Source organism: Rhinolophus sinicus, chromosome 16 (genome assembly GCF_057876585.1).
Source record: "Rhinolophus sinicus isolate RSI-liver-muscle chromosome 16, RSI-T2T, whole genome shotgun sequence".
Lineage (NCBI taxonomy): Eukaryota > Metazoa > Chordata > Mammalia > Chiroptera > Rhinolophidae > Rhinolophus > Rhinolophus sinicus.
The window spans coordinates 12,387,810-12,414,866 of NC_142516.1; the positions used below are offsets into that span (position 1 = coordinate 12,387,810).

General features: G+C 36.1%; 1 protein-coding gene and 1 long non-coding RNA gene across 6 annotated transcripts in view; one reads left to right on the top strand and one right to left on the bottom strand.

The window, feature by feature from the left end:
- Positions 1–6,359: 6,359 nt before the first annotated feature.
- LOC141571180 (uncharacterized) overlaps positions 6,360–27,057 on the bottom strand; it is a 31,113-nt gene continuing 10,415 nt past the window's right edge. Inside the window, exons 3-5 of one of the 5 annotated variants that reach the window (XR_016019150.1) lie at positions 16,486–16,585; positions 15,048–15,094; positions 12,068–12,202 (exon numbers count right to left, since the gene is read on the bottom strand). This is a non-coding gene — a long non-coding RNA (uncharacterized LOC141571180). Of the gene's footprint in view, positions 6,433–12,063; positions 12,203–15,047; positions 15,095–16,485; positions 16,586–26,684; positions 26,802–27,057 lie in introns of those variants that run through there. The other 4 variants (XR_016019153.1, XR_016019151.1, XR_016019154.1 and 1 more) reach the window with 4 other exon arrangements.
- Positions 20,845–27,057, top strand: part of C5 (complement C5) — a 75,219-nt gene continuing 69,006 nt past the window's right edge. Inside the window, exons 1-2 of the mRNA XM_019731219.3 lie at positions 20,845–20,959; positions 24,396–24,588. Of these exons, the coding sequence (XP_019586778.3) occupies positions 20,895–20,959; positions 24,396–24,588 (258 nt within the window). The 5' untranslated portion in view covers positions 20,845–20,894. The remainder of the gene's footprint in view (positions 20,960–24,395; positions 24,589–27,057) is intronic.

Genomic DNA, 27,057 nt, shown 5'->3' on the forward strand with positions numbered 1-27,057 from the left:
GAGGATAACCAGTAGGAGTTAGTCATATGAAGAAGTTGGAAAGAGCATCTAAGGTAAAGGGAATAGATAACGTGTGCAAAGACAAAAGATACTTGAGAGAGCAACTTCAGAAAACTAGAAATTCATCAGTAGGGCTAAAGCAGAGTCGGAGCAAGAAAACCATGAACTAGGTGCCACAACAAAAGGCGCTGGATGGGGGGCCAGCCCCGGCCCCGGTGGCTCAGGCGGTTAGAGCTCCATGCTCCTAACTCCGAAGGCTGCCGGTTCGATTCCCACATGGGCCAGTGGGCTCTCAAGCACAAGGTTGTCAGTTCAACTCCTCTAAGATTGAACACGGCACACAAGGTTGCCGGTTCGAGTCCCGCAAGAGATGGTGGGCTGTGCCCCCTGCAACTAGAAATGGGAATTGGACCTGGAGATGAGCTGCGCCCTCCACATCTAAGACTGAAAGGACAACAACTTGAAGCTGAACGGCACCCTCCACAACTAAGATTGAAAGGACAACAACTTGACTTGGAAAAAAGTCCTGGAAGTACACACTGTTCCCCAAAAAAGTCCTGTTCCCCTCCCCCCAAAAAGTCTTTTTTTTAAAAAAGCAGTATTATTTAAAAAATATAAAATAAAATAAATCTTTCTCTATATCTTCATGTCTAAAAAAAAGGGGGGGGCTGGATGAGCCATATGAAGTGTTAAATCTGTAGATCAATTTGGGGCATATTGCCATCTTACCAGTGTTAAGTCTTCTGAATCTTAAGCATGAAATATTCCATTTATTTAGGTTTTCTTTAATTTCAACATTTTATAATTTTCGAAGTAAAATTTTGTACTTTTGTTAAGTTTCTATTTTATTTGATGCTATTATTTCTTACTTTCATTTGGTTTAGTCATTGCTGCTGTATAGAAATACAATGATTTTTATATACTGATCCTATATCCTGCAACCTTGCTGAACTTGTTTCTTAGTTCTAATTTTTTTTTATTTTTACTGGATTCCTTAGAATTTTCTGTATGCAAGATCATGTCATCTGCAAATAGAGATAGTTTTACTTCCTTTCCAATTCTGGTGACTTTTATTTGTTTTTCTTGCCTAATCGTGCTGGTTAGAACTTCCAATGTAATGTTGGATAGAAGTGGCAAGAGTGGGAATCCTTGTTTGTTTGTTTTTAAATTTTTGGAGGAAAGCATTCAGCCTTTCACCATTGAAGTACGATGTGAACTGTGGATTTTTCATAGATGCCATTTATCAGGTTGAGGGAGTTCTCTTTTTTTTATTACTAGTTTGAAGTGTACAAAACAATATAATAGTTAGATATTTATCATTTATATTCCTCACAAAGTAATAACCCCCCTCCGCCAATCTACTACCCCTAGGAGTTCTCTTTTATTTCTAGTTTGTTGAGTGAGTTTTTCTTTTTTAACCAAGGAAGAGTGCTGAATTTTGTCAAATGCTTTTTCTGTGTCTATTGAGATGATCATGTGAGTTTTGTCCTTTATTCTATTGATAGGCTGTTTTATGTTAATTAATTTTGGGATGTTAAACCAATGTTGCATCCTTGAGAAAAATTCCACTTCGTTGTAGTGTATAATCCTTTTTATATGCTTCTGGGTTTGGTTTGCTATTATATTGTTGAGGATTTTTGCATCTATATTCTTAAGTGATATCAGTCTGTAGTTTTTTTTCCTTATGATGTCTTGGTTTTGGTATCAGGGTGAGGTGGAAGTGTTTCTCTTCTAGTTTTTAAAAGAGTTTGAGAAGAATTGGTATTAATACTTTTTTATATGTGGTGTGACAATTAAGTTCGCGAACTTGTTGCAATGATGTTGCTAACCTTTTTTGACATCAGAGGGATTATTCATTATGAATTTGTACCAACTGGACAGACAGTTACGAGGTTTACTATTTGGAAGTGCTGAAAAGGCTGCGTGAAAAAGTTAGACGACCTGAACATTTCGCCAACAATTCATGGCTCTTGCGTCACAACAATGCACCAGCTCACACGGCACTGTCTGGGAGGGAGTTTTTAGCAGGAAACAAATAACTGTATTAGAACATCCTCCCTACTCATCTGATTTGGCCCCCAATGACTTCTTTCTTTATCCAAAGATAAAGGAAATATTGAAAGGAAGACATTTTAATGACATTCGGGACATCAAAGGTAATATGACATCTCTGATGGCCATTCCAGAAAGAGTTCTAAAATTGCTTTGAAGGATGGATGAGGCATTGACATCGGTGCATAGTTTCCCAAGGGGAGTACTTCAAAGGTGACCATAGTGATATTCAGCAATGAGGTATGTAGCGCTTTTTCTCGGATGAGTTTGCAAACTTGTCAAACCTCGTACATTGAATTGAATGTAATTCATATCATATGTCCCTGAAGTGGTTAAAAAATGACCTTCAGAGAACAACATTTGACTACTGAATTAAATCCTACCAAGTTTGTGCTTGGGTCTGAAGGAGGGAATTATTTTCGCATTTTCTTGCTGTAAAAAAAATCAACATTAACTTTTGAAATGGATTTGATCCAATTGGTGCAGGTGAAGGATGCTTTTGACAATTTTGTAGGAGGCATTTCAGGAACCTTGATGCAAAAATAGTTGATAACACTCAGGAGAGGAGAGATGTGGATCCAAGAAAAAGTACAACAAATTATAATGACGGAGTAGCTTCATTTGTGGTTAACATTCCCTCTGATATGACAATGCTGGAGTTTTCATGTGCTCAGAATTCTCATTTGTTGTACTTTTTATTATCACCTAAATCTGCGGTAGCTAGTGTGCAAGAAAGATTGGGGATATTTTATACAGAAGTCTAATGAACTTCTCTGAAACATTTGACTTGTGGGCACAGGAAATACAATTTATTTTTCCCCCCTTCCTTCCGCCCCACCCCACACTCCGGTTCAAGCCATTGTTACTCAGTCTAGTTGTGTAGGACACAGCTCCCTGGTCCATGCTGGTCTTATGAGCCTTGCGCTCCTTTGTTCTTATTTGTTATCAAATTACATTTACCAGCAAATATCTAATTCTTCAGCTTCAGGGAAAACATGGCTGATTTCAGCCTCTTGTTCAAGAACTGGCATAGCATGGCATAAATATTTATGAGTTACCTAGGGCCCTGCACATTACCTTCAAGAACAGATTTTGTTTACTCTCCTAAATCCTTCTCCCTGTCTCTCTCCTGAGGGCGAGAATAAGAAATTAGTCTTATTCCATTTACAACCAACATCTCTACTAGACTTTAAGAATTATTGCCACATCCCTCGCTGCGTTTTTCCTCTCCCCAAATTCCTACTTTCTGCCAGCCTATGGTAGAAGGAAATGAGTCAGTAAGTTGATACGTCATTTAAGAAAGAAGGCCAACCCTAGATCTAGGATCTTTTCTCTTCTTTGACTCATTCGACTCTCCTGCAGTAGCCTAGATTTTCATAGTTAATTATATCATTTTTAATAGCCTTTCTGTAGTCACTTGATAACATAGCTTATCGTGATGTTAAGGCAGTGGAATGCTAATTTGCTTTTCATAAAATGTTTGAAGCCTGAATATATATAAGGTATATGTATATATTCACATATGTCAAGCACTTAGAACCAGACCTGGCACTAAGGGAATGCTAGCCAAGTGTTAACAGTTACCTACACCATCATCGTCATCAAGTTAAGCATCGGTGTTAGGTCATAACTGATGACCCAAACTTTCCAGAAGAATATCAAGCCAGCAATGACTGTCAAGAAGTGGCCTACTCATCATGCAGCCAAAGTTGCCTTTCCCTTAGCTGTACAGACAGCTACAAGAGTTTGCTTGGAATAACATCTGAGCATAACCGTTCATCCATAAAAGTTCATATGTTGAGAAGATTATATACTACAATTACTTGGTAAGTTCAATAATATCTTACTTGCATCTGGTCCCCTACATGCAAGATTTCTTTACTTATGCAAATAATCCTTAAATGATTCTTTACCTGACACAAAGCAGTACCCAACTGATATTTAGTGAATGAATGGATGAACTTATACAGCACTTTATAGTCTATAAAGCACATCCACAACATCCTTATAACAGAGCCGTGCAACACCTCTTTGAGCTCGGCAGACGATGGAACAGATTGGAGAAGTCGAGTGACTTGCCATGTTTGCAAGTAGTCGTTGGTTTAGGATTTTGTCAAGGTCTTCTGACTCCTAGACTGATATTCCTTCCATACATAACATGGTATGAAGGGTTTGATCAGAGCCTTCATTCAGTCCCCAGACTAGTCAATGACCTCAGCAACATTTCATGGCCAATCAGAGCATTACCAACCACTGAACCACTAAGCCTTGCCAACAATCCTTAAGAACGTGCCTTATTTACAAAGGGAAGAATTTAAGTCCTGTGCTCAAGAATGCATGTAGTGATTTCATTGTTCATTCCTGTTTAAAATGCAAGGACAGTAGCATGCTATATTGGAAAAGGCATGGGCTTGAGTCAGCAAGATCAGGGTTCACTTCCTAGGTAATTTCAAGTTCAGAAACAAACCTTTGAATGCAAACAATTCCAAAGTATCTTCCTATCAGTGACTGATAACATCATCTGTTTATTAAGCCATTTGTTGGAATAAGCAATAACCTTATTACTTTTGAGAAAGGCACCTTTTAAGCTAATGAGATGTTTATATCTATGAGCTTCAATTTCTTTAACTACTAAATGGGATTAATAAAACCACAACATACAATTATGAGGATTGAATATGTTCGTGTATAGGTGGCTAATACACAGTAGATGCTTGATGGACATTAATTCTCTTTCTCTTTATCACCTGTGTAATTGCTAGCCTAGCGTTAAGCCCACTTGGATGCATATTTATTGCTGTGTGTTTTTGGATTTAATCTAAGGGCAAAATTGTATACTTTGGCACGGAGAAGAAAAAACTCCCAGGTTCATCTTACCAACTTTTAAACCTTTCCATGACTCAGCATATGGTTCCTATAGCCCTCCTCCTGGTCTATTATATCATCACAGGGGAGCAGACAGCAGAATTAGTGTCTGACTAAGTCTCCCTAAATATTGAAGAAAAGTGTGGTAACCAGCTCCAGGTGAGCCACAAATACTCTCTCCAGCTCGACTTTCTCCTGAGTGACTGTTTAATTTCATACTAAGATACTTTCTTTTTCAACTAATTTTAGATCCACCTGTCTCCAAATAAAGATATGCACTCTCCAGGCGAAGCTATATCTCTTATTATGGAAACTCTATCAGAACCATGGGTAGCATCATCAGTGGATAGTACTATATATAGCAGATAAGAAAAAGGCAAAAAATCCCATGAAAAGAGTTAAATAGGGTAAATGCTGTGGTTAATCATGCTTGGCATTGCTTGGGGCCAAGTGTCCACCATGGTTCTCTCTAGGTTCAGTGCATTAGTCATGGGAGGAGAGTAAAAGAAAAAGATGCAGTTACACCAAAGCCTGTCTTCTCAGCTAGATTTAAGGATAATAATATCAGCAGCTAACATTTATTGAACACTTACTATATGCTGAGCATTATTGTAAGACCTTTAAATCTATTATCTTATTGAATATTTACAACAATCCCATGAGATTAATATCAATAATAAAGGTATTTAAAATGTATTGAGCATTTACTAGTGGAGTTGCCATGTTTTTGATGGGGAAAACTAAGATGCAGATATTAGGTGACTTTGGGCCGGAGTGGAATCCCAGCACAGAGTCGAATCAAGTGAACTTGTTTGCTCTGAGTTATCCTTTTTAGTTATCCTTTTAGATATATAAAGGACAATTATCCAGTTAAATTACTCTCCAATTTATTTTGTATTATATGAACATACTTTATTTGGGAATAGCTTCAGTGAAATGCTAAAGTGCATTTTTCTCTGTAAACGAACCAAAATGTAATTAAATCCACATTCAGAAAACCTTCAAGTGCATCCATTTCCAAACTTTCTTTCTGTGAGTGATGCCATCATTTTGTTTACTAAGCCTTTTGTTGGAATAAGCAATAACCTCATTGACCCTGAGAGAGGGCATCTTTTAAACTAATGCATAAAATTAAAGTTCTTGCTCACTCCAGGGAAGGGATATGATTGAAAATGCTGGGTTTCTGGTGAGCTGAGTGTATTAAATCCATTAAAGAGATGATGGGGGGGAGAGAACAGGGGCATAGTGTGGGAGACTATATGGCTACACATGAAAATTGCAGACAGGAATAGCTATTTCCTCTCTTCTCCCCTTCCCCAGCGACGTGCACCCTCTCATCCACCCAATAACCCATAATCACTCTCATGGATCACATGGGTCAGGGTCACAGACTGATGAGGAGTCAACCCTCCTCATCAAAGTAACTCATTAAGAATTCTTACCCATTTTTGTGCTCTGATTTGTCTTGGGTGGAGCAATAAAACACAGGGTCACATTCCTCTCAGAACTTAGAACCTAGAGTTGGAAAGGACCATGAGGAGTAGTGAATATTTCAATTACTTTTTCTTTTATTCATTCACTCAAAGGCCATTTTATTAGTTAATTAAATGTACAAAGCTTCAAGAGGGAGAGTGTAAATTGTTTTCTAAGAACGTCCATATCAAAATTATATGCTTAGCTTATAAATTATATGCAAAGGCTTAGCTCTTGAGCGAATTTGAATAGCATGTATTTGTACACTCATACAGTGAAAACTAAGGAAACAAAGAAAGGTTTGGGAAAACTGGAGAATTAGATTTTAACGCTTAATAAGTAAGTGACTTGCAACTAACATTATCCACAAGTGAAGTATTACCCATAATGATCTTTGAATGTTGTTTTGGGGGAAATGGTTTCCTTTCTGAACAGGTAATTTGATCTTTCAATAAAAGTGACCAGGACTGTGGAGCAGGTGGCGGCCGGAACAATGCTGAAGTGTTCTACTTAGCAGGATTCACTGTCTTCACCAAGGAAAATGCAGACGACTCCCAGCAAGATGGTGATTAATTATTTTCAATCGGCTAGCATGAATATTCTTGTGATGAAAATACACTGTTTTTCCTGGACCCACACTCATTCTCCCTCCAAATCCTCAGTGCTCCCACAGCATAATTTTTTAATTTAAAATTTTTAAACTCTTTATTTTATTTTGATAAGAACACTTACCATGAGATCTACCCTTTTAACAAAATCTTAAGAGTACAATACATTATTGTTGACTATAGGTACAATGTTGTGCAGAAGATCTCTAGAGCATATTTATCTTGCTTCACTGAAATTTTGAGCCTGCTGACTCGTAACTCCCCATTTTCCCCTCCCACAGCACATGGCAACCACCATTCCACTCTTTGAATCTATAAGTTTGGCTATTTTAGACACCTCATATATATGGAATCATGCTATTTGTCCTTCTGTGACTGGCTTATTTCACTTAACATAATATCCTCAAGGTTCATCCATGCTGTTGCATATTGCAGGATTTCCTTCTTTTTTAAGACTGTGTTACACACACACGTACGCATGAGGTCTGATAATTAAGTTCACAAACTTGTAAAGATGTTGCTAACCTTTTTTGATATCAGAGGGATTATTCATTATGAATTTGTACCAACTGGACAAACAGTTAACGAGGTTTACTATTTGAAAGTGCTGAGAAGGCTGTGTGAGAAAGTTAGATGGCCTGAATTTTTCGCCAACAATTCATGGCTCTTGCATCATGACAATGCACCAGTTCATATAGCACTGTCTGGGAGTTTTTAGCCAGTTAACAAATAACTATTGGAACACCCTCCCTACTCATCTGATCTGGCCCCCAATGACTTCTTTCTTTACCCAAAGAGAAAGGAAATATTGAAAGGAAGACATTTTGGTGACATTCAGGACATCAAGGGTAATACGATGACAACTCTGATGGCCATTCTAGAAAAGGAGTTCCAAAATTGCTTTGATGGTTGGACTTGGTGCTGACGTCGCTGCATAGCTTCCCAAGGGGAGTACTTCAAAGGTGACTGAGTGATATTCAGCAATGAGGTATGTAGCACTTTTTCTAGGATGAGTTCGTGAATTTAATTGTCAGGCCTCGTGTATGTATACGAGTATAAGATGTCTGCAAACAGGGACAACTTTATTTCTTCCTTTATGATTTGGATTCCCAGTATTTTTTTTTCTTGCCTAATTGCACTGGCTAGAACTTTCAATAATAGTATGTTAGATAGAGGTGGTGACAGTGGGCATCCTTGTATTGTTCCTGATCAAAATTGTCACAAGAGAGTCTAAAGTCTGATATTAGTATAGCCTCTCTGCTCTATTTTGATTTCCATTTGCATGGGATATCTTTTTCTGTCTCTTCATTCCCACCACACAATTCTGATAAGCTTGTTGGCACTCTGCATAACCCTTCACCAGCTTCCATTTACCGCTACAGGACAGGGTCTATTTTAGATGGAATTAAATTGTTCCAGGATCTTCTCCTTTCTTGTGTTTCTTCTTTCCCTTTTTAAAATCCCTGTGCTCAAACCTCACTTATCTTCCTTGGAGCATCTGAGAAGGGCCTTTGTTCTGTCATACCTCTGCTTGGAATGACTTCCTCTAATTTGCCATAAAAGCTCAAGCTTCACCTTTCCCCCCAATCTCCATTCCCAAGCTGGCCTGGGAGAACTGACCTCTTCTATTAGTTTGCTAGGGTTGTCATAGTGAAGTACCACAGACTGGGTGGTTTGAGCAACAGAAATTATTTTCTCATAGTTTTGGGAACTGGAAGTCTAAGATCAAGGTTTCAGTAGGGTTGGTTTCTTCTAAGGCCTCTCTCCTTGGCTTACATGTGACAAATTTCTCCTTATGTCTTCACACAGTCTTTATGTGTGTCTGCATTTTAATCTCTTCTTATAAGGACACCAACTATATTGTATTAGGGCTCACCCAATGACATAATTTAACCTTAATTACCTCTTTAAAAACTCTTGTCTCTAAATACAATCATATTCTGAGGTACTAGGGGTTAGCACTGACATATGAATTTGTGGAGGGACACAATACAGCCACTTAACTCTCCTTGTACTCAGTATGGCATTATAACATCTATATAATTATAATGGAATGAACATTAAAATGAATAAGCCCCCATTTCATATCTTTAGAGTTTTAAGATATTCCTTGAGGATAGGAACTGGATTTTACTGATCTTTGTGTTTCCTAACTAGAAGAGTGGAGGCAGTCACTAACTATGTTTCAAGGAGATGAACAAGTCATCTTAAAAAGGTGTGCATTTATTACTTTTTGTCTTATTATACTGTGTTTCCCCGAAAATAAGACCTAGCAAAACAATCAGCTCTAATGCGTCTTTTGGAGCAAAAATTAATATAAGACCCAGTATTATATTATACTATACCCAGTCATAGTAAAATAAAACTGGGTCTTATATTAATTTTTGCTCCAAAAGATGCATTAGAGCTGATTGTTTGGCTAGGTCTTATTTTCGGGGAAACATGGTATTTGAGCTTCTTGAGGTAACTTTTGCAAAGAGCAAATAATAATACACTAGCAAGAAATATGCTCACTATATTCATGTACATCCCTATACTAAAGGTCTATATAGATCAGAATTGTTGGGAAACAGAACATGATCTCTGATAAAATGCGCTCAGTTCAATTCTGAGAATTGATCATTTAGATAATCTAATGGAAGCATTTATTCTGAGGGATGTTCTCTCTCTCTATTTTTTTAACAGATGGGTCATTTAAGAAAATTCTCAGATCAAGAAGAGAATTCAAAGAGGAAATAGAAAACCTAGGTACTCCAAAGTTTTATGTTGTTTTCATATGTTATGATGCAATAACCCAGGATCTTCTATGTTTTTTCATTCTAGCTATTTGATATAGAGCAGGCGGAAAAGATCAAAGGGCACTTCCAGCTTGTATTTTGCAAGTGGGTAAAGCAAACTGGGTAAATTAACCCACATTTATTTAGCATAATCTTAACCTAAAGGAAATAGGTTGCTATTACATCCACTCTTCATAGTTATAATAGAGTTGATTTTTAATTGTCTCATAGGTTTTATTCTATCAGAGTAGCTGGTGTAGCAGTGAAATGTACGGCTTCCATTAAGTTTTCACAAAAGGTAGGTGTGATGAATTTTAGGATGAAATAATAATAGCTAACACAACCTGAGCACTTACTACATGCCAGGCATTGTGCAAGCCTCATAATCAGGTTTTCTAACTGATACTCACACCATCACATGCCGTAGGTATTCTTATTACCCCCATTTTCCAGGTCAAGACATGAAGGCACAGAGCAATTAATAAAAATGAATATGCCCAATGTTATGGGGGTAGTGAGTGGCACAGGCAGAATTCAAACCCGGGTAAGACTGATAGCAGTGGCAATAATTCTAGCTCAGACACCGCTAGTGTCAGCTTTACCGTGAAGTCATTTTGTAGTCACTGTGGCTCATTATTCTCTAAAAGCTAATTTGTAAAATGAAAATATTTGACTAAATGATTCTGTGATATTTGTTTTGTGCATACAACACTAGCCACACAATGATACTTAAAATCTTGCATAAAAACAATAGTATACTTTGAAGAACCAAATTTTATTCTGGATTCTGCCAGAAAGCATAGCCAACAAGAAATATTAGAAGTAGAAGAAATCCCAATAAACATTTATAGAAAATAGTGATAAGTACAATTTATTAGAATTTTGTTTAATTTTACTGACCTACTTTTCAACCTATTTTCTTTGGTTTAATTTGAATTCTATGTAACTACAATACTGTGGAGATCATGCAAGGTAAGGCAAAGAAAAACTAAGAAAAATATTGTATTTTTAGTTTAGCTTCATACTTTAAAAAGTCAACATTTTATTTAAAAATATTTTGCTCTTAAATATTTTTTCAGTTTTATTGATATCTAATGGACCTATAACATTGTATAATTTTAAGGTGTACAATATAATGGTTTGAATTATGTATATATTGTGAAATGATTACCGCAGTAACTTTAGTTAACATCTGTTACCTCGCATAGTTACAATTTTTTTCCTTGTTAAATAACTATTTTTAAAAAGGATTTCATAACTTGTTTGTACCTTCCCATGAATCTATAAAAGTACGTAACAAGTAAGCTCCAAAAAATATTTTAAAATATAAAATTTATCTTAAGTACTCAAGAAAAGTGATATTGTAGGGAAATCCTCTTGTAACTTATAAATGTATATAATGTATATACAGAGGGTGCCAAAAAATGTATGCACATTTTAATAAAGGAAAAAACTGTATTAAAATTGTAATACTCAATATATACCAATAGCAAAAGATGAATACAAGTCATGTGTATGCATTTTTTTGGGCATCCTGGTATTTTCATTATTTAAAAAGATATATGAAAGTAATACAGCCTACATGCTTAAAAAGCCAACCAATAAAATTTAGAGGACAATCAATCAAAAATTTAAGAATAAGCATTAAAAAAAAATCTGTCAGTATTCTCACACTACCCCCACCCAGAGAGTTAACTACTGTGAACAGATTTCTATATGGCATCATGCTGTATAAATGGGATACATATGCTTCTGCAATGTGCTTTCTTTAAATGTTAGCAAAATATTACAAACTTGTTTCCACATCAGTACAGAGAAAGCTGCTTCGTTCTTTTTAATGATTATCCAGTATTTGATAATACTGGTATGCCTTAATTTATTTAACCATTCACACATCAATGGGTGTATTAGTACCCTAGGGCTGCTGTGATAAACCACCACAAATTTTGTAGCTTAAAACAACAGAAATTTATTCTTGCACAGTTCTGGAGGTCAAAAGTCCAGAATCAAGCTGTTGGCAGGGTCACACTCCCCCCAAAGCCTTTAGGGAAGAAAACATCTTTGCCTCTGAACTTCTGTTGGCTCCTGGTACTCCTTTGCATTCCTTTGCTTGTAGATGCATCACTCCCATCTCTGCTTGTCTTCACATGGCCACCTCCCCTGTGTTTCTGTCTTCTTCTCTTTACAAGAACACCTTATACATTATATGTAATGACACTTTATAAGTATTTAGGGCTCGCTCTCATCCAGTATGATCTCATTTTCTTGATCCTTAACTTAATTACATCTACAAAGACCTATTCCCAAAAAAGGTCACATTCACAGGTACCAGGAGTTAGGATTTGGACATATCTTTTGGAGGCAACTATTCAACCAACTACAATGGGTATTTAAGTTGTTCTCAGATTTTCAGTATTCAAAACAGTACTGTAAAGAAAAAAAACACATCATTTTGCATCTCTCTTTGTGCATATACGTATTTTCTTTCTGTCATACGTAGGATTGCTGAATCAAAGAGCAGGCACTTCTACAAATTTGACATATACTTAATAGTTGCCTTCTGAAAAAAATACTACTGATTTACACTCCCATTCACAGTGTTTAAGGCCTACTCTTCAACCCCTTCACCCAAATGGGATATTATCTGTTTGTGGTTTTTGCCAATCTGATGAGTCAAAAGTGGTATCACTTTATTTAGCAAATTGATCTGTATAAATTGACAATTATTACATATGTCTACATATATTGGTTGGCCAGCCCCTAGCTCAGCAGCACATTTTAGATGCTCAGTCAACATTTGTTGAATGAATGACAGCAGGAGCACCTAAATCTCAATTCTTGCACCTCCTTCTCCCCTTCCTTCTCCCTTTACATATCATCCCAACTGCCAAACTTCTCCATCTGACTAGAATATCCTTCATCTCTCTCCGTTCCTACTGGCAACCCAAACATCTCTCTACCCCAACCCAAGTTGGGGTAGAGAGATCTCACTCCCCACCAAGCCCGTCCCTCATCCCTCATTCCCAAGCCAGGGATAGCCAGATGCACTCTGCCAGTTTCACAAGGGTTGAGGACCTGACTCCTAAAAGGGAGAGCTAGTATGTTAATGTGGCCCTTTTCTCCAAACACTTTTTTTTCAATTATAGTTGATATTCAGTATTATTTTGTATTAGTGTCAGATGTACAGAGTAGTAGTTAGACATTTATATAATTTATGAAGTGATCTCCCTGCTAAGTCTAGTACCACCTGGCACTATCCATAGTTATTACAATAATGCTTTGTCAGACCCTTGATATTGGCTGCCTCTGGTCTTGCCCCCTTTTAAAGGTGTCCTGTAGATGCTGACTGCCAAAATGAATGCTCCCTAAACATCTACAGATTAGGATACTGTGAGTTCCACTTGTGGGAACTGACCTACTCTTAGGTCATAACTCTTGCTAGTTCTGTCCTGATAACCACCTCCTTCCCAGTAATTTCTACCTCCTTATCATTCTCCTCCAGATTTTATTCCCTTTCCATTCTCCTGCTGTGTTTCCCTGCAAATAAGACCTAGCCGGACCATCAGCTCTAATGCGTCTTTTGGAGCAAAAATTAATATAAGAACTGGTCTTATTTTAATATAATATAATATATTTTAACATAATATAAGACTGGGTCTATAATATAATATAATATAATATAATATAATATAATATAATATAATATAATATAATAATATAATACCTGGTCTAATATAATATAATATAATACTGGGTCTTATATTAATTTTTGCTCCAAGAGACACATTAGAGCTGATGGTCTGGCTAGGTCTTATTTTGGGGGAAACACGGTATTGCTGTCTTGAAATTATTAAGACAGCGAAGTCTGATGGGACAATGGAGTATGCACATGAACAGAGAAGGTATGTGCAATACATGTGCCAACCATTCCTTGCCACCTCATTCACATACAGCATTCACAGTACCCCATGAACACAGAATTCCAGTGGACCCACGATGTGCAAAAGTTTAGTGAGACTCAAAGTGAGTACAAAGAAAGTGTTTCATGTATATGACTGAGCAAGCAGGAGTGCTCATAGCCCCTGGAGACCACATTTTCCACTGGAACCAGAACTGGTTTTGAATGCAGAAAGAAGTCAGTGGCATTCCAAGAAACACAAATGACCAAGGAACCTCACCATATTCTTTCTTGCCCCTGTTACTTCCCTGTGTTAGCCAACAACTTATACTAAATATGGTGAAGGAAAGAGAAAAAGATAGGATAACCCATAGTTCTTTTTCCTTTCAGCCTTTCCTTATTCATCAGTAAGCAAAGGTAGAGAATGTTGGTAGAATACACACATATCAAGAAGTAAAATAAAAACAGTTGAGTTGGTTTTCTACAGCATTTCCACTGTTCTGGTAAGAGTACATATGCATGCATGAGCTATGAAGTACAAATTGTGTAATTTTGGTGATTCCACATATGAATTAAATGCTCTTGTATTTGCACTTAAACTGGCATTGCACAATATAAAGATGAATGATAAAATTCATGCCAAAAGTGCTCGCTTCGGCAGCACATATACTAAAAATTCATGCCAATAATTTCAATTTTTAGTTTTCCTTTATTTTGAATGACACTATATAACAGACAAACAAACAAAATAAACCATGAAAAGTTGAGGGACAGACCATGGAAGAAAGGAAAAGGCTCTATATTTTAATACTTTTAACATCATTTCTTTCTTGCTTTTTGGATAAGTGGCTCTACATTTTCATCTTATACTGGGACCCTCAAATTGTATAGGTGGCTCTAGCTACTTCTTTCTATGTAATTCTGGCCTTCCTTCCTGCCTTTTTTCCTTCCTTTGTTCCTTCCATCGTTTGTTTCTTCCTTCTTTACTTCCTTTTAATCCTTTCTGATCATCAGTTTCTTTGTCTATAAAATGAGGATAATGCCAAATCATACCAACTAGCATCAGGTGGTCTCTGCTGCTGGAATGAAATGAATTTCATTCATTTCTTATTTCCTTTCTAACTAACTTCCACGAAGATATCCATGGATAAATGAGGGAAAAAGAAATTATATAAAGTCGGGGGTGGGGGCGGGGAGCAGACTAAGCCTTTGAGAGGTTTGGCAGTGCTTTTGGGGAAAATATCCACTGAAACATTTTGATATTTGGCTTCTTTTTTTATTAATAGAGACTTTTTCATGTTTGCAGGCAGAAAGAAAGGAATTGATAAAGAGGGAGAGATGATGCTAGAAAGAATAATCGTAAGAACTTCTTACATGTTCATATGATTTTCAGTGCTCAGGGATATCACATTTCACCATTCCTGTGAAGAAGGCAAGATAGGTGTTGTTATCTCCAGGAAATGAAAAAGCTAATTCTCAGAAGAGACAAAATGGGAAGCCAAAGTTTACCATGGAAAGGCAGCACGCGTTAGCTAGCACTGGCTGTCAGCACCAATCATTCCAGCTGCTTTGGGGTACTGTTAAATTACGACCAGTAGGTGGCGCTTTCAAGCAGGCCTCTGAGCCTTCTGTTCTTTTAAGAACTTAAAATACACTTGCAAATTAAAGTACACGTATTGATGATTAAGGGGCAAGTGCCCATTAGTGCTTGTACAGAATGCAAGGCACTTTCATGAGAGTTGCAATGTTAGAGAAACAACTATTCTAGTGTTCAGTTAACTATTGCTATGAAAAAAATTACCCCTAAACTTAGTGGGTTAAAATAACAACAAACATTAATTATCTTCACAGTTTTTATGGGCAGGAATTCAGGAAGGGCTTAGCTGGCTTATTTTGGCGTGGTTTCTCTCATGAGTTTTCAGTCAAGATTTAGCTGGGCTGCAGTCACCTACAGGCATGTCTAGGGTTGGAGTGTTTACCTCCACGGTGGCTTGCTCGCAAGCTCTGGGCAAGAGGCCTCAGGTCCTTTCCACACAGGCCGCTCCATAGGTTTCGAGTGTCCTTACTACATCGTGCTGGTTTCCCGCAGAGCAGGCAACCCAAGAGAGAGTAAGGTAGGAACGGCGATGTCTTATATGACCTAACCTCAGAAGTCACATGGCTTTACATTGGCTGTATTTTATTGGTCAAAAGAACCAACCCTGATACAGTACGGGAGGGGATCTTACAAAGGCATGAATATCAGGCAGGCCAGGACACAGGGGCCATCTTGGAGACTAACCACCACATCTAGCCACTGGATGCGTAGATGAGTATGGATGTGTAGTAGGTATTAGAATTAGATAAGAGAACTTCTCTAGAACTAAGATTGGCTGAAAAAGTGTGGGACAGCCAAAGAGGGGATTCATGGACTGAGCTTGATCCATTAGATGGTGTAAGATAAAGAACAGCTTCAGAGAGGTTATAAAACTGAGAGATAAAGGGAGAGTGGGCACTTTCTTTTATTTTGTCTCTGAAGAAAATGTGCTTAACTGCATTCCATCATGAACGCTTGATTTCCTCTTTTGGCCTTGTTATTTTCTACTTCTTTTACACGTTCTATTCAGAAATCCTCTTATTCCATTACTGATTTAGTAATCTGAAGTGGCCTTTTGGGAAATGCTATTCCAACCCACTATTCTGGTGACGTACAAGAATAGTTTGAGCAACAGCTCTTTTCTTTATCGTTCTTCAGATACCATTTGGGACTTAAAAAATACAAATTCATCCACCCTTGGATCCGAACCACTGTGTTCCCTGGGACGTGGCTTACTTGGTTATTCTCTGGCTCTTCCCAACTTTAGCCTTTTCAGGTAACCTCCCCAGTCTGCCATTTGCCTGGTTGTCATGTTAGCCAGTATAACCCCAGCGCCCTGTGAGGAAGGGAAAATCAGACATTAGTCAGACTAGTTCTTCACTTATGTCACACTTATTCCCATCTTGTACCTTTGAACCTTTTCCTAGAATGTACATAGTACATAATGAGAATTAAAATGTGTGGGCCAGGCTATAAATTCTTTAAGAATTTTTAAAATGGAGAATCAACTACAGACAAAATAGCTGGAGAAAATGTCCAGGGGAAGGTAAGACTTCATGCTGCTTTGGTATTTCTCCCTTCTTTTTCCTACCAATCCAACCTCTGCAAGTTACTGGATGTGTTCCCTGAGGCAAATCACTATATTTCTCTGAGCCTCAGTTTTGGTAAGTAACCCAAGAGTAATAACATCCTTCAGAGTGGTTATGAAGATGAGAGACAATTTATGTAAGTTAATTATTTCAATAACTGATAAATTTTAGGAGCTAATAGTTGGTAGCTATTGTGTTGTCATTGTTTGGATCAGCTCTGTAAAAATTGGAAAGGTCCTCTATGTCTGAATATCATATAACACCTATTAAAATGCACTGGAGTCTGTAAGTCTTGTTGAGATAGTGAATTAACATTTGTGACCTTTCTTCTTAATTTCTACACCAATTCCTGGAAAATAAGAATATGCTTCAACATTATCTTGCCTAACGGTCAGAGTGAGGAGGAGCTTGCTGATCAAAGACCTTTTACAGCTTCTGAGATAAAGTAGTGGTGTACACATAATCTGCTAATGACAATCGATGCCATAAACGAGAAAAAAAAAATGAATGCCCTCTGAAAAGGATTCTGGTCTGTGGGAATCTTTTTGTGCTTCTTTGCTCACTAAATGAGAATGTCAGACTCACAGGGTGTAGCAGTGAAACCAACTCTTAAGAGGTCAGTCATCTAATCCCAGACTTTTGATTGGCAAACAAATTAAAAAAAAGAAGTGGAGGCAAAATCCTGCTGGGCTCAATGATAAAGACATTCTTCCATCCTGAGAGTCATGAGACTATCAATGTTATATTTGGCCTTGCTGCAGCCAGGAGAGTAGAACTGGATTAAATACAGATTGCAGTGATCTTATGCACATGTTAAAAATGAAGAGTAGAAGATTATGAATATGCCTTAAACCAATAATAATAATAGTGGCCATTTTCTGGTTCATGCTATTTCAGGTTCAAGTTCGGTGCCAAGGACTTTATACATGTTTCATTTCATTCTCCCCTCAGCAACATGAGGCATTTTAGTATTTGATTTTACAGATGACGAAAGTGAGGTTCCAGGGCTTCATTAAGTTGCCCAAGCTCACATAGCTCATTAGAGCCAGGATTTGAATTTAAGCTTACCTCCCTTCAAACCATACTTTTTAAAAATGAAATCTTTCAAATTTTTAGAAAAGTACAGCAACTGGCCTATCAAACACCGGTATAATTACCACTAAACTTTATTGAATTATTTGTGAGCTAGTGCCATAGTAACTTCAGATGTTCCTTTAAAGCAAAAGGTAATGGATATAGTGAAAGCACTCTATAGACCCACTTTCCTACCTCCAAATTCTCCTTTCCTTTCCAGACACCACTATCCTGATTTAATGTTTACCTTTCACCATCATATGTTGATGCTATTAGTACTAATGTGAATGTCTATAGACAATAATATTGCTTTGCATATTTTTAAATTTATATAAATGTTATTATGTTCTCTGTATCATTGTACAAGCTGGTTTTATTAGCCAACATTGTAGTTCATTGTATGCATATACAGTAATGTACTTGTCATTTTTCTGTTTTTGGTTGCTGCCAAATTTTTGCTATTCCAAATAATGCTACAAAGAGCATTCCTTTACTAGCCGCTTTAGGCACATGTGTGAAAGTTTTTCTGGTGTTTTCCCTTTTCCATTATCCTCTGCCAGGCCTCTTGCAGTCTGTGTGAATTCCCGATGTGATGCTGGAATGCGGGGTCTTGGATATGGGATATAGGTACAGAATTGTGAAAAAACAAGGGGCTTTTAGAGGGCTTGGTGTTGATAAGCCAACTCACTTAGGAGAAGAATTTTAATTTGCAGCTAAAGCAGTGGATCTTGGGCACAAGGAGAGAAGAGATTGGTTTCTCCTTTGGCCTGATCAACTGAAAAACAAATTTCAAGCTGGACTTGGGGATATAAGTAGAGGGAAGTACAAGGAATGGTCCAAGTGAAACCGGAACACTTGGAAGAGGTTATTTGATGCTTTAAGTCAATGTTTTTTAAACCACGTGTCCAGGGACCCCGGTTTCCCATTGAGCCTCCTCAAGGGCCACCTGGGGTGCACATCGGGGAGACAGGCAGACAGCAGGGCCACCCCACCCTGCTTCACCTGAAGCACCTCTACTCTGTTTTATACATTGGATTTTCCTATTAGACTTTGTTCGATAAACTTCTTGTAGCTAAATGTCTTTTAAAATCCATTTAAACATATAGGAAGATAAGTGACTAATGAGAGGTATTTACTTATCAGATTCCCCAGCTGGATGTAGTTTGTGCCCCAAGTTTCCCTTTCTCCCTGGTGTTACGTTGATGTCAAGCATGAGCTGGCTGTGCCCTGCAGTGAGGGTAGCAGAGCCCATGTGTGACCCATGTTTCTGGTGACTTACCAAACTGAAGGTCTAAGTAGGTTAATAACAGCAGTCGGAGTATTTATTGTCCTTCTAGGAGCACCTTCATGTTGTGGTGACGTCAGAGAATAGGAAGTAATTTAGCTGCTTGTCCACGGTGAAAAATGGGCACAGTGAGGCCAGAGAACCAAGTGGGACTCAGATGAGGAGGGGGCCTTGTGAACTAAGGGAAGTCATTTAGGCTCGGTCCTGAGGGTAGAACTGAGGTAGCATTAGCAGGAAGGTCAGGTGACCACCGAAGTTTCTACCAGACCTAGCTTCTCCTCTTTTAGAGATGTGCATTTGTATGAAAGGAAGAGAAAAATTTTAGTTAAACCCCGTGGAGAATCTGTAAATTGTTGAACTTCAAGTTCTATGAAGGAGTTTTGAGGCCCATCATTTTTTAAAAAGTTTTCTCCCAGAGAAACCAGTGGTTTCCAAATATCATTTATCAATATTAACTATAATACAAGCAAACAGACTTGCACTTAAGGTACAGATATTATCTATGATGATTTGAGTATTTCTTTCTCCTAAATATCTTTTCCAAGAAATGATGGCAAGAGTACTTTGTTTGTTTTAACTTGACCCATCTTTCGCAATCCAGTTTAATCATTTTACAGATGTTCTTTTGAAATAAATAGGCTAGAGGGTCAGACAAGAGTGGCATATTTTTACCATTTTAATAACATTTGCAAGAGACACCTTTAGTGCAATTTGTATATCAAACTTTCCTTTGTGTGCCTTTTTTCCTAATGAATTAAGTAACTGAAGTATTGGTAAAAATAGAAGCTTATGAATTCAAAGCAAAGAATGCCAGTGTGACCATAAAACATCTGAATTATATGTTTGGAGAAATCTGTTTTATTACTTTAAAATAGAGTACTTATTATATACCAAGGTAGAAATGAGTGCTAATAAAAGGAAGGTAATAAAAGTTTTTCTAGTGAACATACGAGGAAAACATCATAAAAATCTTAATGACAAAATTATATTTCATTCTAAATTAATTATTAGATTCATTTGTTATAGGAAGCTTTGTTTTTCTCAAGCTCTTATATTAAAATTATTAAAATCCTCACAGAAAGGTATAACGTGAATTTATTTTTAATAAAAGAAAGATATTCTGTGTCTGAATGAATATAAATTTTGTATCTATAATAGATATTGGAGGATATCCATTCCCTACTAAATACTAAGGGATTTGACTGGCTGCTTATTTCCTAAAGAATGATGCTGGCATGCGCGACATGGCATTTTCATTACCAGTCATCTCAGTTTGAAACTGCATCTAGGTGGGTCTCCATCAGTATCAGAGTGGATCTACCAGAAACATGCTCACAGATGATAACAACGTTAGAGCAATTGCCCTTGTCAAAGGAGAGGCCAAAGGCAATGTGACTTACTGGTTTCTAGCTTTAAGCCATTCATTGTAGTGCCAGCTCCCATGTTAGAATCCCTTTATTTGTGTTAATTAAAATCAATTCTCTAGGTGTAAATCCCTATAAAATATCTCCTACCTTTATACCTGGGCATTAAAGGTTGTTTCAGCTCCCCTTTTATTTTTCCTACTTACAAGTACCTCTTTCTGACATTAATAATTAACCAGTCAACTATCTTATCCAAATACTTTAATCTCGGTTTCTTTAAAAGGAGAGTAACTTCAGGAAGGTTGCATTCATGGTTTACTGCTGACTCTAGCCATGGGAATTTGGGGCATACTTTGTGTTTTAATCTTCCTGGGGAAAAGTTGGGGACAGGAACAAACGTAAGTAAAAGAACCCATCTTCATTTTTCAATGCCTCTTAGTTGTGATGAGCGAAAAGTAAATTTAATGGGCTGTGTTAATTTGGAAATAGCTTTCTACTTCTGAGAATACCAAATGAATAGTCTCATTTCTGAATGAGAAAGTCATGGAAGCATTTAGATTTGTTGAATAGCTAACAACATGAAAGTTCTTATGGGATTGTTATTTTTAAAAACTTACGTAAGTGATTATCCAAATTCCTCTTCAAAAAAGCACAAAATAAACTCAAGATAGTTAATTTTCTAGTCATTTATTGCTTATTTATATTTAGTGCATAGTTTTCTTTGTGTATTCCATATACTGTACATAATAAAGCAAGGGTTCTTTTGAGGTTAATTCTAATATAGTGATTTGAAAAACTATTGTAATTATTTTCATATTTATGAGCTCATTCTCCACAATATTTAGTGTTCCTATTGAAATACTATGAATTTTAAACTATGTCTTAAAATAGTGATCTCAAATCTAGAAATACCATTATAGTACTGAAAAGGAACTGGAGAGTATCTAACCGAACCAACTCACTTCACAAATGAGGACTAGTGTAGACAGGGGAAGTGACTGGCCAAAGGTCATACTGCTAGAGAGAGACAAAGCAGGACTTGTATCAAGGACTCCTCTTTCCCACTTCATTTTTTTCCCCAGTTTGTCATAAGTGTATACATATAAACATGAAAACTATATTATGAATAGAGAAGTATATGTAGGGTGCCATAAATTTATAGCACTCTCTCACCCCCAATCTGATTTGCTTCATTGCTATAATCACCCCAGTAGTTTTAGTAGTTTTTATTTATTCCTTTTTGAAAGACAAGTGGCCGAAGTTCAGAGAGATTAAGATTAAGGGACGTCAAAATAGTGAGAGAACCAGGACTAGAATCTGGGTCCCCTGATTCTGAATTCTTTCTGCTACACTGTACTGGCCCTTAATAAGCATTGCCTCTTTATCTCTTGAAAAAATGAGAGTGTATCATTTACAACATGGGCATCAGTCAATTAAATTAATAAATTTAATTGATTGACTCCATAAAAATTTATTGAGAACCTACCATGTGATAGGTGCTGGGGATATGGTATAGTAGATGATACAGAGCTTGCATTCTAGTGGGAGAAGCAAACAATGAATAAATGAATGAGTGAACCAATGAATGAATGAATAAATAAGGTCAGGTAGTTATTAGTGCTACAAAGAAAAAAATAAAGGGGAGTAAGAGGATAAATCATGGGCACTATTTGGAAGTGTGGACAGGTAAGTTTCTTTAAGGAGGTGGCACTCAAGCAGAGCTTGAAGGAAGTGAGGAAGTAATTTTGCAAATATCTGGGAAAAGAACATTCCAGCAAGAGGCTAAAGTGACATTCTTGCCCCTCTGCAAGCTTAGTGTCCTGATACTCTGCAACTTTTGAAAGAAAATAAGAAAAGTATGAAATTCTTCATACAATTAGACTGTGCTACTGATAAATCAGTAAAGATCAAAATTTGTACGAAGGGTGATTCCAGAGCCATCTTTTAGGGACTTGTAAACACTGAATATTTTACGTTTCACCACCACTACCACTTAGACAATTCAAAATTAAAACAATACTAAACTGAAAAATATAAAATTTCTAAGAATACTGAAATTAAAATAGCTCCCCCCCCTAGATTTACAAACCTGAATAAATTCAGTGTAGTACAGCAATTCAAAGTGTTAATTGAGGAAAACAATATGCTCAAGATCAATTCCTAATTCTATAACTTGTTAGCTGTGTGGCCTTGGGCAAGTTAATTATCAGTTTCCTCATCTGTAAAATGGGGGTAATAATAACACCTTCCTCACTAAGTAGTTGTAGCAACACAGTTAATATGTATAAAGTGCTTAAAATGGTGCCTAGCATGCTGTATGGTTTCCTTATTATCATCAAAGCTGAAGTTTTCTCATTTTCTCTGTTCCTGGATAAGCACATGGGGAATTCAGATGGTGGTTGGAAATCTGGAGATTCTTTCCTTTCTTTCACAATTTGCTATAAATAGTTCCAAATTAGTTGTCATGTAGAACTGCCAGCTGCTTAAAAGGATTTAATGGCTTCCTAATTAATTTCACTGTTACTAAAGACTTGTGATTTGAAAAGACTTTTTAAATGTCATAATGTTGACAGGAGCCTGCAATAATTCTACCAGCTGGGGTGACGGGAAGTGTTTGGCCTCTTGAATTGGTCAATCACTATGACCTTTTGAGTTGAATTTTTTTTTTCTATGTAATAGCATAAGTAGCTCTCACTATTCAAACTATATACTTTGTGATATATAATTAATAACCTAATTTATATGTGTAAGTTTTCTTTTAATAAAACAATGAAAAAACTTACACATTTAAAAAATGTTATTTCAAAAACTTGTATAGATTAATTTCCATTCTTGCATAAATCACATGAAAAATAAAACTGAGGGAAGAGCCTATGGTTGTGGACAAAGGTTGTAATTTTGACCTCAATTGAACACATAGTAACAAAGAGAGACCTGAATATAAAGACCCGCCTCATTCACTTATGAGCCAGGTGACCTTAGTCAAATTGACCTCTTATCACTTGTAAAATAAGAATAACAGTAGTATCTACGTCAATGGTCTGTTGTAAAGATGAAAAGAGTTATATGTAAAGTGCTTCTACAGCTTCTCATATATGGTAACTGTTCACTTACAGTTATTATTTTTATTATTGTGTGATTGCGATTGTTGCTGTTCAAGAATATCTATCACCACTTTCCTTTTCAAATACATTCCCCCAAGCTCACTTTTATTCTATCCTTTTAAAAACTCCACTCACTAGTATAATACAATACTTCTAAGATTACTTCCTATCGAATAGTTTGGTGAAATTAACGAATCTTAACATTTATTGAGTACTAAATATGCTCGGTGTTTCAAATATATATTCTCATTTTATCCTTACCTCAGCCTGGTAAAGAGGGTGTATTTTCACAAGTAAATTATTTTAGTCTCAGAGAGGTAGTGACTTTATCGTGGTAACTCAGCTAGTAGATGGCAGAGTTGAAATTCAACCACTGGTGTTTTTTCCTTCACTGGACAAATTATTGACCATATCTACACGTTCCAGTCAGCACCATTAGAAGTCTTTCTTTGCTGCAGCAGCTCAGGGAAGGTGCTATTACTACCTTTCTAAATGTTAATTATATCTCCCGCTCTATTTTTCAAGTCCTAATTTCAAACTAGTTTTTTTTGGGAAACTATGCTGAAATGATCATAGATCACAAATAAATTTTATCTTAAAAATATTATTTTCAAGTTGAGAAAATATGCCTATTTTAAACTGAATCTCTCAAGTGAGATGAAAAAAATCAAAAGTATAACAAAATATGGTATATAGAGGTACTGATCCTTCTCTTTAACTGTTTCAACAGGTATGTCATTTCAGCACCAAAAGTATTTCGTGTTGGAGCATCTGAAAATATTGTAATTCAAGTTTATGGATACACTGAAGCATTTGATGCAACAATTTCCATTAAAAGTTATCCTGATAAAAAAATTAGTTACGCTTCAGGCTATGTTAGTTTATCCACAGAAAATAAATTCCAAAACTCTGCAATCTTAACAGTATGTATTTATCCTTTATTTTATTTATGTATACAGAATGATCTCAATGAAATGCATACAAATTTGAATATTGGTAACATAGATATTTGATCATTTATACCAATATAGCTCTGTGTGATTATTAGATGATGTCAGTCACTAATGATAATATAAATGAAACAGAAAATTCTAAATAGGAGAGTTGTGTCTGTTTTTTGAGCAATGCATATAAATGATAACGGTCTTACTGGAAAATAAAATTGTACTAATGTGAAAATATTTGGAAATGAATTGAAAATACTTGTTTGCTATGAAAATTATCATTACAAAGAAATAGAGAACTATGAATATAAATATTGATCTGTAATGCATTACCTACAGAAGCCCATAGATGCTATTGAACATTTGTATGTTTAAACTCCAATACTCTACAATTGTAGTTTCCAAAACTAATAAATTTTTGATTATTGAAGTGAATAACTCTCATTGACAACCTGTAGTTAATAGGAAGAAAAACCTTAATCAAATGACTCTTCCTTCTATTAAGATATTGTAGTATAACTTGGTTAGAAAAGTGCTTGCAACTCATATCTTATTAACAATTCTGATAACTAAAAATAATTTTCCATATTTACTACTTATTCAGCCAAGTAAATAAATATAAGCAAAATATTGTTTTAAATTCCAATAAAAATTCAAAAATCAAGAATCAGAAAATCAAAGACTGCTAGACTTGGAAAGGGCTCTATGGAGTTCATTTAGATGTTTCTTAAAAGTGAATTCTTTAAAAAGGAATTAAAGTTTTATAAAGAGCTTAAAATTATAATTATATTGATTTTTGAATTTATTTTGTGAATTTCTTTTGATTTTATAATTATATAAAAATCATAAGCGTAAGAAGATTATACGTAGTTTTAGGTTTGTACATATTTAAGTAACATTGTAATAAAAATAAATTTTTATTTATAATAAATAATAAAAAGTCAATATTGAGAGTCCTCCAGAACCCCTCATCCTTTAAAAGGGGTATGTATATTACTCAGTTTGAGAAACACTGATGGAAATAAATTCTAATCAAATGTAGGAATTCTTTTGTTAATGTTCATGGTGGTAAATGCTCTAATCTCCTAACAAATACACGTAGTAGGTTTATTAAGAATTAAAATTCGTTTCCCAAAAGTGTTATTTTCAGTAGACACTCTTATCTGATGTGACTCAAGGTAGCCACTAGCCACTTGTTGTTGTTAACTTTAAATTTAAATCAATCAAATTTAACAAAAATAAAAAATTTTCCTCTGTCACATTAGCCACGTTTCAAGTGCTCAAATAGCTACATGTGACTGGTGGCCACTGTATTGGGCAGCATAGCCATAGAATATTTCCTTCATCACAGAAAGTTCTGCTGACTTAGATGGTTAATTGGAAAAGTAGGTTAAGGTGGGGAAATAAAAATTGATGCATATGTTAAGCATTTAATTTTATCTTAACATTATAGTGTATCTTTGTTTGCCGATTGTTTGACGTGCCAAGGTCTTTTCTTTAAGTACAGCTCCACTGATTGGAATGTCAAATCCTTTTATCATGTTCCACACCTTTAACAAATCATCTTTGTTCTATACTTCCTGTTTCTTTAAAGTGGGAAAAGACCTGAAAAACACTTGCAAAGCAATCTGAGTACAGAATCTATATGGATTGTTAATGTTTTCCAAACTTTTATAGTTCTCTCACCTATGTAATTCCACAGCAGTTGATGTTAGTGATTAAGTTTTATCCCATATGTCCAATGCCTAACTTTTCATAGAAGCACTTTTCTTTATTACTTTTTATAAATTAATAAGCGGGCATTTTCCCGCCAAATCGCGTCGTAATGTGGGACTTTTTTGACATTTTCTCGCCAAAATTAGACTTTCCGTAAAATATTCATATCTTTCGATCTATTTGATATTTTTCTATGAAACTTTGAGTGTTTTAGTTTAAAAAGAGGTCTCTATTTATTTACTTTGCAAAATTTTTGCCGGTTCCAACTAGAGGCGATATGACGAGTTTACTCGTTTCCCACAAACAGTGTGTTAAATTTGCATATCACGCAATGTAAAGTGGATAATTACAGTTACTTACAAATATTGGAAAGCGTGCAACTCAGCTGGTGGGAGCAGGAGGACGCAGATGTAATACAAAGTGTCCTAACATCAGTCAGGATGTTGAACAGAGGAGAGCACGGGCTATCCAGCAGGCTGAAGAAGTGACAGTTTATTAAGAGCGCTTCTATAGCTCATATAGTTTTACTAAATGCATATAACATTTAGGAAACACAGAACCAAAAAGACTTTTAATTGCTTAAAGATAAATTTGATTATGGTATTTAACACTGAAGGGCGTTGGGCAAAATGGTTTACTATTCTGGGTCCTCTACAACTTTTTAAATGATTAAATGCACATACTTATTTCTCCTTCTAATGAGATTACTGTGGTAGTTAGAAAGTCAACATG